This window comes from Patagioenas fasciata, chromosome 5 (assembly GCF_037038585.1).
Source record: "Patagioenas fasciata isolate bPatFas1 chromosome 5, bPatFas1.hap1, whole genome shotgun sequence".
Lineage (NCBI taxonomy): Eukaryota > Metazoa > Chordata > Aves > Columbiformes > Columbidae > Patagioenas > Patagioenas fasciata.
In genome coordinates, this window is record NC_092524.1 from 4,148,740 (window position 1) to 4,163,451 (window position 14,712).

At 39.7% G+C, this 14,712-nt stretch overlaps 1 protein-coding gene across 9 annotated transcripts in view; it reads left to right on the plus strand.

Moving 5' to 3' along the window:
* NAV2 (neuron navigator 2) overlaps window positions 1-14,712 on the plus strand; it is a 368,230-nt gene that overhangs the window by 225,125 nt on the left and 128,393 nt on the right. For 6 of the 9 annotated variants that reach the window (XM_065839241.2, XM_071808810.1, XM_065839237.2 and 3 more), the window contains 3 exons: window positions 5,782-5,854; window positions 12,697-12,916; window positions 14,421-14,489. In XM_065839241.2, coding sequence (XP_065695313.1) covers window positions 5,782-5,854; window positions 12,697-12,916; window positions 14,421-14,489 — 362 coding nt within the window. The remainder of the gene's footprint in view (window positions 1-5,781; window positions 5,855-12,696; window positions 12,917-14,420; window positions 14,490-14,712) is intronic. The other 3 variants (XM_065839242.2, XM_065839238.2, XM_071808809.1) reach the window with 1 other exon arrangement.

Sequence of the window (14,712 nt, forward strand, 5' to 3'; positions counted from 1 at the left end):
CACATGTGTCCCTCCAGCCACCAGAATAAATCAGTCGGGAACAGGTGACACTGTGACCCTTGGGCCCCGAGACATAATTCTGCACGTCGGCCAAGTCGGTGGGTGCGCTGGGCCTGGGAATGGGCTGCGGCCGCACCTCCCTTCCCAAGGGGCTATTTTAGAAACGAACAACTGTCAGTATATTGCAAGAGGTCCTTCAAATGACACAGCCGTGAGATGGCCATTGCTACTTCTTTAATCTGAATAAACGGAACCAGCTCATGTGCTGGTTTACTGTCATTCTACCCTCAATAATTACAAATCTCTAATTTACTTGCGTTACTTAAAATTAGTTTTTGATTGTTAGGTTATTTCATTAAGTTATCTGTTAATAGAGTGCAATATTATTAATACAAAACCTTTTTCTGAGGTAAAAGCTGTTTGTGATAAAATGTTCTGTGTAGTTCTTTCTAGGTGAGTTTCATTAAATTCAGGATTCCTGCTGCAAATTCAAGTTAATGACACACAGAGCCTTCCATACTTGAGCTGTTTCCCTGAAAATAAGACAGGGTCTTATATTAATTTTTGCTCCAAAAGGTGCTTGCTTTTTTACATGTATAGCTGCCTGGACACTATTTAAATTTACTTTTTTATGAACTGTAACTAGGGCTTATTTTTGGAGTAGGGCTTATATTTCGAGCATCCTCAAAAATCCTGAAAAAAAACATGCTATGGCTTATTTTTGGGATAGGTCTTACTTTCAGGGAAACAGGGTAGTAGTTGAGGACATACAACAGTGTACAAAAGCCAGCACTTACTGCATTGAGTGGTTTTAGTGTCAGTCCTTCCTTTTAAACATTTATGCTCTTTTAAAAATATTGTTTTATGTAGAATTCAAGGTGGAAATGAAGAATTCCTGGGACTTGCCACCCTCCTCTTTATGTATTTTCTGATCACAGCCACAGTTTCACTCTGTCTGTTCCTGTCTTCAGTTATACATAAGCAGAGATTTAGTGCCAATAACGTACAATTAGCGCGATATGTGCTAAAATCTAGTCAAGTGTCTATTGAGACCAGCAAAGTGTTTCATCTGTAGCTTAAATTAATGATTCTCCAGAGGCAGGATACTCTGTTGATATTTGTTTTGCAAAGTTGAACTTCTTGTTGCTTAACTAATCATCGTTTAGGACATCTCAAGCTTTCAAATTGTGCACAAATTATCCACGTCAACTTTTCAAATATACTTAAGGCCTGATCCTGAGAAGCTGATCCAGAAACAATATTTCCAGGAATATTTTTTTCAAATAAATTAGCCTTTTTTTTCCCTATAGGAAAGTTTCAGTTTTGAATAAATAAAAGCTGAATTTCAAAACAAAATAGGAAAATTCACAATACAAGAACACACTTTGGATGCTTTTGGATGCGATTAGAAATCTTGGCCATCGTGCATTGGAGTTTTCTCTGTGATACTTGCTGCCCCTGTTTCTATTCATATTAGTCATGTTGTGAGTGTATGTTGAATATCATCCCAATAGGAAGAGCTGAGGCACAGGACAGCCAAGGTTGTACCAGGGTCACAGTGCCCAAATTGTCCTTTTCTTTAAAAACCCCAAATAATGAAATCGTAACTCTTCACATCGTTGTAAAAAGCGTACCTGTAGTAATAGATTTTTATGGCTAGATCTGTTACAACTGCACTTCAGAATTTGGATGAGCTTTATTTGCCTTTGTTTTACATGTTGTTTCAGTTCTAAGACATCCACTAAGTTCCAGCAAAATCCTGAAACTTAATTTCGAGAGACATTTTAATCCAAATAGTCGGGAGCAGCGTATGAACACTCGGAGCAATGTATTATTTTATTTCAAAGATGATACATTTTGATTTGGATAACTATAAATGAAGATGTATTTTAAACAAAGTGATAATTGTTTTTATTTATATCCTTCTGGGGAAAATGGCATTTGTAATTTTGCCTTGATGTTTCTTATGTATAATTATGTTTAGGAAATAATGCAAATGTGACATTATTTAAGAGGAGAGCCCCTCTCCTCCAAAACTTCAGGCTTTTATGAATTGTCCATGTAATGGCTTAAGATTTTAAGGCTCTTCCTACACTTTGAAGTAATAATATTGAGTGTAAAAGCTTGATCTGAAAATACAGACAAGGAATACATTTTGCCTTAAACAGCTTGTGTTGGGCTCTTCCCTTGTTTCCTCATTGTATGTGCAGTCTGTTGGAATATTGCATAAGAGTTTTGTGAAGGTTTAGAAACTTTCACATGAAATCAATCTTCTTTTTCTCCTTTGAAAACTAATATACTGACCATAACAGGGAGCCTCAAATTAAATGGAAAGCAGTGATTTTTCTGGATAAGCTCATAAAAACGCCACATCTATCACTGTAGGAGTTGGGAGCAGGGGTCTTGCATCATAACATGAGAAATTTCCCGTGGTTTCTAAGCGAAGGAACCTACAGTAAGTTTAATTCTGTTTTTTGTTTGAGAAAAACGTATCTGTCACAAAGGCAACACTAGTTCTGATTTACCTTGTGTATTTGCCTTGGCAGAATCGGATGGACAGCTTAGGCTGTAGAGTTTCCACATTCAAGTCTTTGTCTAATATAGTTGACATTCAACATATATCAGTGCCCACGTATGGGTCTCCTTTTACAGGCTACAAGCTGAGGATTTGTTTTTCTTCCTTCTTTTTCTGGTGTGTCTTATTCTGCTCATACAGGCCAGGGCATGTTTCCAGCTCTTTTTCTTTCTAGCACCGACAGGAACAGAAGTGGCAATTGCTGTTATATGACAAGTGCAACAACTTGTGTGGGTGTGGTGGCCGTTGTTGGAAATGCATAATTACCGCAAGGTACGTTTGAGGGAAATTGAGTGAAATACCTGGGAAAGCAATAGTGGAATGAGAATTAAATATATGTATTTTGATCCACACATAGGAATTCAGTGTGAAATCTGTGTGTGCCTGAGTTTTGTGGATGTAGACACTGGGAAGGAATGAGGAGCATGCAGGTCTGGTAGGAACTGAAAATGGTGATGTGCAAGGATGTCATTGACAAGAATACTTAGAAATCAGTAAATATGCACCACTAGCTTTTCATGCTGCTTTTCCAGCAAGAGGCTGATGGTCTGGCTGGTGTAACAAAGCAACAGCTGCTGGTTGGGTTCTTGAAGATTATGTGTGTGCAGTAGTTCTTAGCCATGGAGCCTTCTGCTCCCATCTTGCCAGGTAGGAGATGCCACCCAGAGGTGCATGTTCAGAGGGAGTTCTCAGGTAGCTGACCGAAACATGCGTTTTCCTCCTGTGAATATGACAATGGGAGCTGTGACACTTGATGTGGTGTTTCTGAACAGAAGTGTGATTCTATAGGGCTTTTATTTTTTCGTGTAATCTCCTAATTATAAGAATAGAGGAGGAGCCTTTGGAGATGGGCAGCCCCTTGAGTGCAGGCTATGCCACCCTCGGTTGACATTTAGGGACATTTCAGAATAAATAACTGTAATATAGGGTGTGGGACTGATAAGGCACTTTGCTAGTTGAGCATACATGAAATGGTTTATGTGCAACAGTTCAAAATTGCAAATTCATTTGATGCTTTTGGCCAGGTTGTGTAACAAGGCAAGGCTCAGTTTCGGACACTCCCAGTAATGTGTCTGAGTGAGATAATCACTGTGGATGTCTGTCCTTGGTTTTCCTTCTCCTTTTGCACTGCTTTCCGCTATTCAGAGTAGGTGGGAAACAAGAGCATCCAACTGCCATCATTCCTGCTTTGCCTCTGCTGCTTTGAACGTGGCTGGCAAAGCAAACGAGAAATCAGAATTGTCAGCCAAAAAGCAGTTGTAGCTCAGAGTGAAAAAAGAAAATGCTCCTCTTTGGCAAGCCCAGTCCTTTCACATCTGCTTACAGGGTTTAAGTGATACACAGACCCGGCCAGTCTAGGAGAGGACACATCTACTCACAGCTGTGGGAGACTGGAAATGCTCTTGAAATGATGCAGACTTGTTAAGTGCAGGCAGAAGAAACCGATTGATGCTCTGGTGTGGTGTTTATTCTTGCAAAGGTGAACTTTGACTTTCCAGTCAAGTCCCAAATCCCCTCAATAAAAGGGCCATGTTGAAAACTTGACGATGTTCTTGAGCACTGAGGAAGGAAACGAGTGGAGATTGACTGTTGTGTCCTGCTGAACTGTCAATAAATGAACCTTTGAACTGCACCGTGCTACAGGCTTCAGGGTCTGAACGTCACAGGAAATGAGTTCTTTGGCATCTCTCTGGGTTTGGAAGTATATAGTATGCTCAAGTGTATACATTTTGATACAGTATACCTCAAAATATAATGTGGTTGATAGAAGTTTTGAGTGTTTATAGTTGTTGAAATTACAGTTAGGTAATGCCAATAACTTTTTTTTTCCCCATGATAGAACATAATGTTTTTATTGTTGTATTTATAGACAATAAATGAAATTACCTTGAGAGAAATCCATGGTGGTGGTTTTGTGGCAGCTTCCCTTGTACTTTTTAATTAGTCGGAGAAGGACGGGAAGCGCAGGGCAGGTGCTGGTGGCTCAGCCCCATGGCACCAGAGGACCTGACAGGGAAGCTGCATCTTTCACATTCCTTTTTGATATCAGTCTCCAAACTTAACAGAAGAAAAGGCAGTGAGGTGATAGCAAGTGTGGAGATTGGTGTTTGTCTCCTTTTTGATCTATGAAGTGAAAGCAGTGTTTGCTTGTGATACTTTGGGAATTAATAAATTAACGTTTGCAAGATGTTCAAACACGGAGACCCTATTTTATCACTTACTGATTACCATGAGAAGAGTGAAAATTACTCAGTGGTGTTATCCAAAAGCCTTCACATGAAACACATGTTATTTCCCAAAATGTTGTTCCTCGCAGCTTCTCGTGGTGCGTAGGCTTAGGCTTCTGCATAGAAGTGCTTTGGTGTGGGGGGGCTGCTGTCTCTCTGCACCTTCTGGGTACCACAGCAGAGCTTTGATGGTGGCTTGGTGGGAAAACTTTACTGCAAGATCTCTATTATCATGTTGAGATACGGAGGAAGAAATGCTTAACTTGTCTAAGCTTTCTGGAGTTCTCTCTTAGGCAGGATTTGAGTCCAGTCTGTATAGAGCAGCTGTAGTCACTAACAGACCTGATGTGCAGAAGACCCTACCTGGTCAAAATCCATTTTATCCCGTGCAATTTACTGCTGTTGCGCCGTCTCTCAGAGGGCAGGATTTGCCCCGCGGTGACGACCGGAGCTGCCTGTCGTTTCTGACATGCGGAGGATGTCGCGAGGGAATGTTTTTTGGATTCCAGCTGGGGTTTCCAGTTACGCTTTTTATATTTGACCGCTTTTGTGGCTGGAAACTTTTGCCAGCTGTCAACTTCATGGCAAGTGGCAATCTGCCTTCTCAAGCAAATGCGGCCTCCGTGTTTATTTTCAGTTTCGTGTTTGTTATACTTGCTGTAGGTTAAGAATCCTGGCGTAACATCCTTGACCCTTTAGCAAGACATGTAGTGATCGCCTTTTGTGGTTCAAGTATTAACTAACTTGCTTCGGGCAAGTGCAAATAACAGAAAGTCCCAACCCACGTAACACTCAATCAATTTAGGACCTTAGTGACCGAGGAGGTTTCATATTATGGTTTCCACATAACGAGCAAAGGGACTTTTTATGTGATACAAAGACCGAGTGCAATAAAGGGTGGCAGGAGATGAAAGCAAACAATTATTACAATGCATTTTCTTTTTGTGTCTCTTTTTTTGTTTGTTTGTTCTCGAACAGATTGAAAACATAGATGCATGCCTGAGTTTCCTGGCTGCCAAGGGGATTAACATACAGGGGCTGTCAGCAGAAGGTGAGTCCATCGGTTGTTTAAAATTCATTTTTAAAGGAGCAACCTGGATTACTGCTTGCGACTGTAATCAGCACAGGAAGTGTAATGGAAGATTAATACGGATAATTTAAACTTTTGACAGTCTTTGCTTCTTTTTTCCCCCTCTCAGTATGAAAGGTAGGTAAAATAGATATCTAATCTTCACGCAGCTGACTTGTAAAAACAATCAATGAGACCGAATTAGAATTCAGTCACTTATTTGCTTCTGTCTGTTAAGAAAACAAATTTCTCATCTAAGTTCTATAATTGGCACATTGATCAGAGTTACGTTTTACAGATATTTAAAGTGAACCGCCGGCGGCTGTTTGCCTTTTGAGACAGAAGTTTATTTCCTCATTCTTCAATTATTCTCTTACCTGAGGAAGTATCCTGCTTTCTTTTCTTTTTTAAATAAATATGTTTTTTAAAGTTTATTTTGAAATGCACAAAACAATAAAATCCAAGTGTTCTGAACCAAAACAAAAAAGAAAAAAAGACATAAACATCTAATTAATAATTGAAGAATTTTTCTGAAACCCCAACATGACTCAATGTACTGTATTCTTTTATGCCAGTGCATGATATATGTCAAGATGTATGGTACCTTTTGGCTTAGAAGATATATAACTGCTGACTTATTAAGGAATCAGATTTCTATCGTTCTCAGCACCAACTTTGACTTACACTTTCATTAAAGTATTCTGGAAAAGCAGCTGCTGAGGCAAACTTTGAGTTAATTATCTGATATCTTCAGTGCTTCACAGGACAAGTAATTGGATGTGTGGAGGCGTCAGGTGAGATTTGGTGACTGAGTCACTTTGATAACTTAGTTTTGGGGAGGACATTATATCATCAAATCACACACGTACTTCTACTTGTGTGTGAATAACTTAATAGCCTGGATGTTTAAGGCTGCGTTTTCTTCCTCTGAAGTAATCCTATAGCTCCAACAAGGAAGGTAAGAAAGGTTGTGTAGGTGCGGTGGGCTGAGCACTGGAGAGAATAGGAGCAAAAGCAAGGAAAGAACACATGGGTAAAGATCAAGAGAGTTTAATGAGCGAAGGAACGAGGAAGAGAAGACCAAAACAAGCGATGCCAAGGCGATCACTCAACACCTCCCACACCTAGAGACACCTCCAGCAGTTTCCTACCAACCCACCTCAGCTTTTATTCCTGAGCCTGACGTCGTATGGCCTGGAATGTCCCTTTGGTCAGTTGGGGTCACTGTCCTGGCTCTGTCCCCTCCTTGAGGCTGCACAAGTGTTGCTTCTCAGTGGCCTTATCAACCCCGGTGTGTTATCAGCATTTAGTCACAAACTCAAGCCCCGGCAGCATGCGCTTTATGATCATGATTTGAAATCTGAGCTGAAATGTACTTTCCCTTTTTGTTAGTAAATGATGTTTATAAAACATAACCCAGGTAACCACTGTGGATGAAATTTATGGCGAAACCGTCGTGTACAGAAGTTTTATAGATGTATGTTACATTTTAAAATACTGCAAAGATACAAAAGCATTCATAACACTAGTATAGAATTAAAACTGTCATTAAAAATCACAATTTAAAATTGTATTTTGACAACATGAAACGTAGCTTAAAGAATTCCTTGCTGCCCTGGAAACGAAGCCCCATCCTAGTCTATGAGACCTTACAAGGCACTTGAAAATGTGTATTTGAAATGTAATTTCACTAAGTTTGGGGTGGTTTGTAAGTGTGGAAAGCAGAGTAGCAGATATTTAGTACATGTTGTTCCTAACTTGCTGTTACCACAACTAGTAGGAGAAGAGGGAGCTGAAGGTTAGCTGTGTTTTTCGGTGATGTATCCTTAAGCTGGGTTAGAACACCAGTAACAAGCATTTTTCTCCAAAGAGAAGCTTTAATACGGTCAGCCCAAGTACTGCCTGTGTTATATGCCTTGATAGCTCAGTTATAATCAGAAGGATTCTAATGTCAAGAAATGAAATTACAAGCTACAACTTCTATCAGTGGGAAGTTTATTTACCAGGAAATCGCTAAAAAAAAATGCACCTGAGTTCCCTGTAAGAACCAATTTTGACCTCGATGTGCTATATAAATACTGTAAAAATGTAATAAATCTAATATTATTTACCTGTCTTGATAAAATGCAAAGTATAAGAAAAATAGCAGCCTGGTTGATGGGAAGACTCATTGTGCAGATTTGCCAGTGTGGTGATGTTCACGGGACAGCAAGATTAACGTTCATTGCTCTCCTGCTAAATCATAAGGCAGACGCAGCAGGGTATAGGTTGTCCCATGGCTTTGCTGATTCTGTATTTCTTCTTCTAAACTGTCTAGGAATTAACAGTTAAATGATACAGAAGTTAATAAGAGACCAGTGATGCTGCTTGACACATGAATGAGAATATTTACGTTAGAAGACTTGTATTCAACAATAAATTCAGTTTCTATTCTTACACATTTCCTTAACTAATCTGAGGAAGAAAGGGAAAACTGAACAAGAGAGAACACAGAATCACTTGAAGTGAAGAGTGCTGTAACCAAACAGACCAGAGTTTCTGCACAAATTGCCAAGACCCACTAGGTCAACTGCAAATAACTGTGTTTACTTCACTGGCAGATCCTCATCTAGAAGGAAGCAGAAGATTGTGATTGCTTCCAAATGGGAATAAACATTGAAGTCTCTCTTGAGTTGCTTGGGAACATGTATTTTTCAATAGTGCAGCTTCAGCATGGAGGGAAGTCAGTGATTCAAAACTGGAATTTGGATGACTCCTAAATGTTGAAGTAATTTGGGACTTCATGTATTCTTCCAGTATTACAAATTCCTACTTTGGTATGTGTGTGCCACTTAGACATGGTCTTTTTAAATGGATTTATACAGTGAAGATGCTAAGGATCTGCAATCACTGATGGTGATCATGCTGTGCTAGGAACAGGTATTCCCTTCTCAAAGATTTTTAAACCCTAAAATCTCCATTTGTAGTCGCTCTATAATACTATGGGAGTGCTGGAGAATTCTTGCGGTGATTTTATTTTAGGGGTTTTTTTTAATTGTCCATCACTTTGAGAAGTCTCTCCATAACTTGTTCCCACACTGAGCTGAGTTTTAGACTCCTGGAATTGCAGCTGCCCAGCTAAGCTTGCCCTCCTTCACACAATGTCTCCTCTCTGCCAAGATTTGGAAGATTATGAGGAATGTAGATGTGTAGTAGAAACTCCAACTGATGTCATAGATAACAGCTGCACCTCTTGTGGGTAACAGATTAGCTGGATAACCATAATGAAACCATAAAGTGATGAAAGAAGATTTCTCCTTAGACTTTGGAACAATCACAATTCAGCTTAGGCTTTTGCCTCTGGAATGACTTACACACTTCTGTAGGTGCATGAATTTCAGTGTGCACACTCTACAGTAATGCAGCTTATACATTTTAGGTCCTTTAGGTGCTTTCCAGCATCAAGGTGGAATTCTTCTTTCTGCAGCACAAATATCCCACAGTGCTATTTTAAGCATAACTGGTCAGGGCTCTTACCATGCTGCCAAATTTTGATGATACCAGACTAAGCACAGTTATGTACAGTCTTCAAAAAATTACTCTTTAATTATCAAAAAATACCTGCAGATCTAGTGTGTGTGGTGGGACTTAATTCCTTGTGTATTACCCTTCCTTGTTGCTATGACATTCCAAAGTATTCAGATATTCATATTCATATCACATATGTATTCATATTCAGCAGAGTCCACAGAGCTCATCCCAGAGCTGTTTTGGTAGCTTTGGATCCCTCAAGTCAGCTTAGAGCCACATCAGCCTTGAACACTTTTGCTGACCGAGGTCGAGTCTATCTGGACTTCGTGATGCGTCCTCGATTAACTGTGAAGAATCTCTACTTCTCAGCATTTTGTCTTAAATTCAGACCTTCTTGTAGTTATTTTCGGCCCTTTCTCTCCTCTCCCATCATTCACTGTGGACAGAATTTCCCGCTATTTACATTTTGTGCTGTTGCACAGCCCATCTTGCCTCACCTCTTAAATGAGCGAAGAATGGTTGATGGGGACCATGTGCAGAATCCCTCAGTGGTCAACCCTGAGAAATGTGCAGTGATCCTTAATTTCTACTCCTCTTTTACTAAGCACTCTAATCCTTGTAAACAAGTTCTGGTTTTTCTAGTCCCATGTGCTTTACAGAATCAGATATAAAATAAACTTTACAGAAGCAGATGCAAACAAGCTTGAGTAACAGTGCTGGATTGTGTTCCTTGATTTGCTTTGATCTGTGTTCCGTACACAATGAGTAGTTTATGATTTGCAGAAACTTTATTCCGAAGTGTTAGAAGAATCATAGGTTTCTCTAGTAACCTATCCAGCAGAACTTTCTTTTTGTCCTGAACTGATTATTTTTCCTTAATTTCCACCAAGTCGAGTGTATTTTTGTTAAGGCAGAGAAGGATGAAGTTCCAGCTGTAGGTGAAAGGAGCAGCAAAAGAGAGAACACCAGGATGGACATTTCCAAAGGGTGGATTTGTGAGGATTCTCTGGAAGCCAAATTCCAGTTTCCTCTCAAATGTCTAATGTTTGTTTCAAATTTACAAGATGAGCCATTTTGGGCTCCAAATTTAAAATGAGTGGGTGACACGCCTGTCCTTATCTAAGTTAATGTGTATATTTAAGCCGAAGCAGGAAGCAGTTGAGACTGCGCTGATGGGCAGAGCAGGAGGCTGAAGTACTCTTGCTTTTGAAATACTCTTTTTGTACAAAGTGCATGGGCAAACTGCCAGGTGAATTACCTCAGTCTGTCTTTGAGATAAGAGAAACAAAACCACCTCTGAAAGTCCCGTTTGAAATATTTCGCTTAAAACCCAGAAGGGAAAAAAATCTGCTTCTTTTGGAATTCATTAAAGGCGTTTTTCTTTTGATTATTATTTTTTTGGTCACCTTAGAAAAATGTCCAAAGCAGGTTGTTCTTCTGGAAAGTGCAGCAGAAGACAGGCAGACACAGAAAGCAGCAGGTTTTAGGTGGGGTTATTGTTATAATCGCCTCTCGCTTCACATTGAATTCCCACTGCGTACACCTTTGCTAAGTTCCAACATGCAGACCCATGGTAACGGCTTTTATCTTCTGGCCCCTATTTGTTAAGCTTCTCAGTGCCTCCAGGTCTGTTTAGTTGTTCTTCAACCTGTGATTAAGTGCTGCTTTCCTTACAATTCCCATGAGTAATTTGAGTTCTTTGCAGAAGATAAGGAGATCTTTTTCACTGCGCTTGGCTATCTTTTGTGTCTGTTTTACTTTGTCTACTTCCATCCCTCCCTTGCTAAACACGGGCAGATTAGAGAAGGAACTTGCCTGATGCAGGTGTCATTGCAGATGGGTTTGTGGCATGGGAGCAGGAGTGGACTGGGGAAAAGGGGAAATAAGCAGGATTCATTGGGGACCCTCACTGAGACTAAAATTGACTGGGAAAACAAAGGAAGACAGAGAACGGCTGCTCAGGGGCCCTTGGATTGATAATCCTTTAAACAAGGGAACTGAGGCAGTGATGGGGAGGACCACTGGTGGAGGGGCCAGGCTGCAGGGATGGAAAAATGGGTAAGAAATAGATAGTCAAGAATAGGGGAGGAAGGGAAAGGACTATCCTGGGTCTGCGTGACGACCAGAACCACTTAGCTGAGGTCTAGGGGTTGCTGAGGGCATGAACATGGGCCAAAAACAAAATGAAGAAAGTAAATTAGATTAGCGGCTATGAAAAAAGCTAGACTGAGGCACATACAAGCAAGAAGACCAAAGCTGGTATGGAAAGGGGAGCAAAGTTTTAAGCTGTGAACCTCAGATTTGCCGAGTAAAGGCTCTAGGGCTAAGAACAGAAGCTTGTTACCCAGCAAAGGGAGGAGAAAGGAGAGTGGGAGAGGGAATAAAGGATATAGCAGGGCCCACCGCAAAGTCAAAGGAACTCTCAGCTGGAATTGCATCAGAAATTGAAATGCTGGCTTTCACCTTTGTGCTTGGCCGCTGTTTTGCCACACGTCCTTTCCTTCCCCTCTTGCGCTAATCTGTGTAAGATTAGATTTAAATCCCATTTTTAAAGCACAGGGCATCAGTAAGTTTTATTAGTTCGGGTGGTCTACGTAGCACATGCAAAAGTTCAGCTGTTTGATCTAGCTTCTTTAATTCACTTTTTGTAATAAAGTTAGGAAATTAAACCTGCTAAATAAGTTGCAGCACATCAGTAAGGTTGTCTGCAAGACTGAATCAGCCCTGTTACGTATTAATTATGATACAGCTGTTAACCTCATACTCTTGTACGTCTTTATCTTTGTATTTCTGTTTGTTTTTACATTTTCATATTTGATATTGCATAGAACAACACAATGACTTTTAGGAGTTGAAATGGTTATTCATTCACTGACAAGCTATCTTTAGGTATTTGGGTATTCATTCTTTATCAGCTGTGATGGTATCAATTTGGTAATTATCTGGTTTTATACAGCAATTTCACCCAATAATCGTATTTTCTAGTGCAAAACTTGCATCGGATTTTCTTAGTGGAAACAATTAGTTGGGTATTCCAGAAATTTTATGATACTATGTGATAACTGAGTAGTTTCTTTTCCTCTTTCAAATTTAGGACTGAGAAATCGCTTACAGTGTGCTGTTTTTAATATACCTATGGGGTTGTTCCTTTGATTAGTTTAAAGGAGCTATCTAAAGGAACTGTATCTTTTTAAGCATGCTGCTATTAACATACAGACTATAGCAGAAATGGGAGACATCATGCAGGAACCGAGTTCAGACACATGACGATGAGCACAGTGACTATCGAGTGACTTCTGACCATTGCCTTGCAGAAATCAGGAATGGGAATCTAAAGGCCATCTTGGGCCTTTTCTTCAGTTTATCTCGATACAAGCAACAGCAACAGCAGCCGCAGAAACAGCAACCACAACACCATCCGTCCCAACAGGCTCCCCCGGTGTCCCAGCAAGCGGGGTCTCCGTCCCAGTGCCAGGTCGGGGCACCGCAAGCTGGGCAGCATCCCTTCAAAGCACAACCAGAAATGCAGTCCAGGTGGGGAATTTACCTTTAAGTGTTTATTTTTCATTATTTTTTTAATTAATTGTTTATTTCTTTATTTTTTTTCCTTCTTGTTAAAGGTCTTTGAAAGCCAAAGAAATTTCTCTCTTTGCTCTAGAATAAAGTAATTGAACGCTGGGTAGCGACTGGCTTCACGCCTTTGGAAATCAAAACTCCTGTGCTAAATATGTTCTCAGTGCTGGAAATATACAGTCCAACGGGTGTAAAATACCTGCTAGGCCACGTAACCACAGTATTTTATAAGGGTGCTTTTCTCAGTATTCCTTTTGCTTCTGTCTACTTGCTAAGCTTATCATTGCCCTTACAGAATATTTATTTTGGGCATGTGAAAACCAGTTTTGGTTTTCAGTTTACAGGAGTTTCGGTCCTCACTAAGAAGTGGAAGGCTCTGACAGTGGTGAGAGAAATAAAGCTCCTCATAGTTGCTGACAGTCAAAATCAAATCTAGGCTTATTGGTCAAAAATTATGTGCATGAAAATCGGTTTTCACAGTTGGTGTTTGTTGGCGCTTCTAGATCAGAATCCAGATAAATAGAGGTGAGAGGGGGGGGTGTCTTTGTCTCTTGACTGTCTTTAATGGTGGGGATGCTCTTTCCAGGTTAGAATAAAAGCAATTTATGAAGGCATTCTGCTTGTGTGACTCTTCCGCTGCCGAGAGTGAGGGGTTTAGTGGTGATAAGTGGGCAGGATTAAAGGCTGAAGCCATATTTGCATAATTACTACAGTATGAAAGCCTTTTTTTTTTTTTAATATCTCAAATTAAGGCTTATTTGGGTAAAAATAATACATATGAAGGTGAGTCCTAGCTTAAGTGCTGCTTTATGAGGGATATAAACAGTTTAAATGAAGCCTTCCAAGTGAGACTATTCAGAGCTAATTTGTTTTTTGCTTATGTCTTTCTTCATGAATCAATCTCTTTTTAGGTGTGAACAATATTTTCATAGAGTTGAAAAACATAGTGTTACTACGGCATGTATAAACTTGTACAGGAAATAATTACTGCGAAATAGAGATGTATTTGAACATATTTCTGTGACTTTTCTGTCAAAACCATGCAGAGATGCAAGGGATCATTTGAATATTGCTTTGATATATTCAGTCCGTTGTATGGATTGTGCTGGGTTTCAGATAATTTAAGAATATCTAATCTGAAGTTCTTAAATGTCGTATTTTCTTAGTATATGCTCAAGTTAAATTGCTCAGATTCTGCAGAAAATACATGTAAAATATTTAGAAGGAAAAGAGTAATAAAGTTGGGGGTTGCATGTGGAATTGCATGTTCATTACTCTATAAAAATTAATTCATTTCAGATATTAGAAGTTTTGACCCGAAGTCAGACATAGGAAGGAAGCTTTTTTTTCCTGTGACATTAATAAAAACTCTTTCCTCCCTAAAACTAAGTTCAGTGGCTTAAAAGAAAAGAAGAAGAAGTTTCTTTGTTCAATGTTATCTTCCGCTTTTTCTTTCCTGTCACAGTGGATCTCCCAGGGACTCATCTCAAAGCAAAATCATCCGATTCACTCTTGGTCAGAAAAAGTCTTCTAGGTTAGCATTTCCTCATCTTCTGCAAAGCATGAATAATCCCTTCGCAATATTTCCGGATGCATGTGTAGGGTTCCTGTTGATAATAGTTTGTAATTAGGCGTTTTACAAACAGCTGAAATATGGAAGTGTCAGATGCATTTAATTTTCGAGGTGTGGAATGCACTGACCCACAAGAAAATAATTTGATTTTCTTGTCCTTATGAGCTTTGGCTTTTGAGAATAA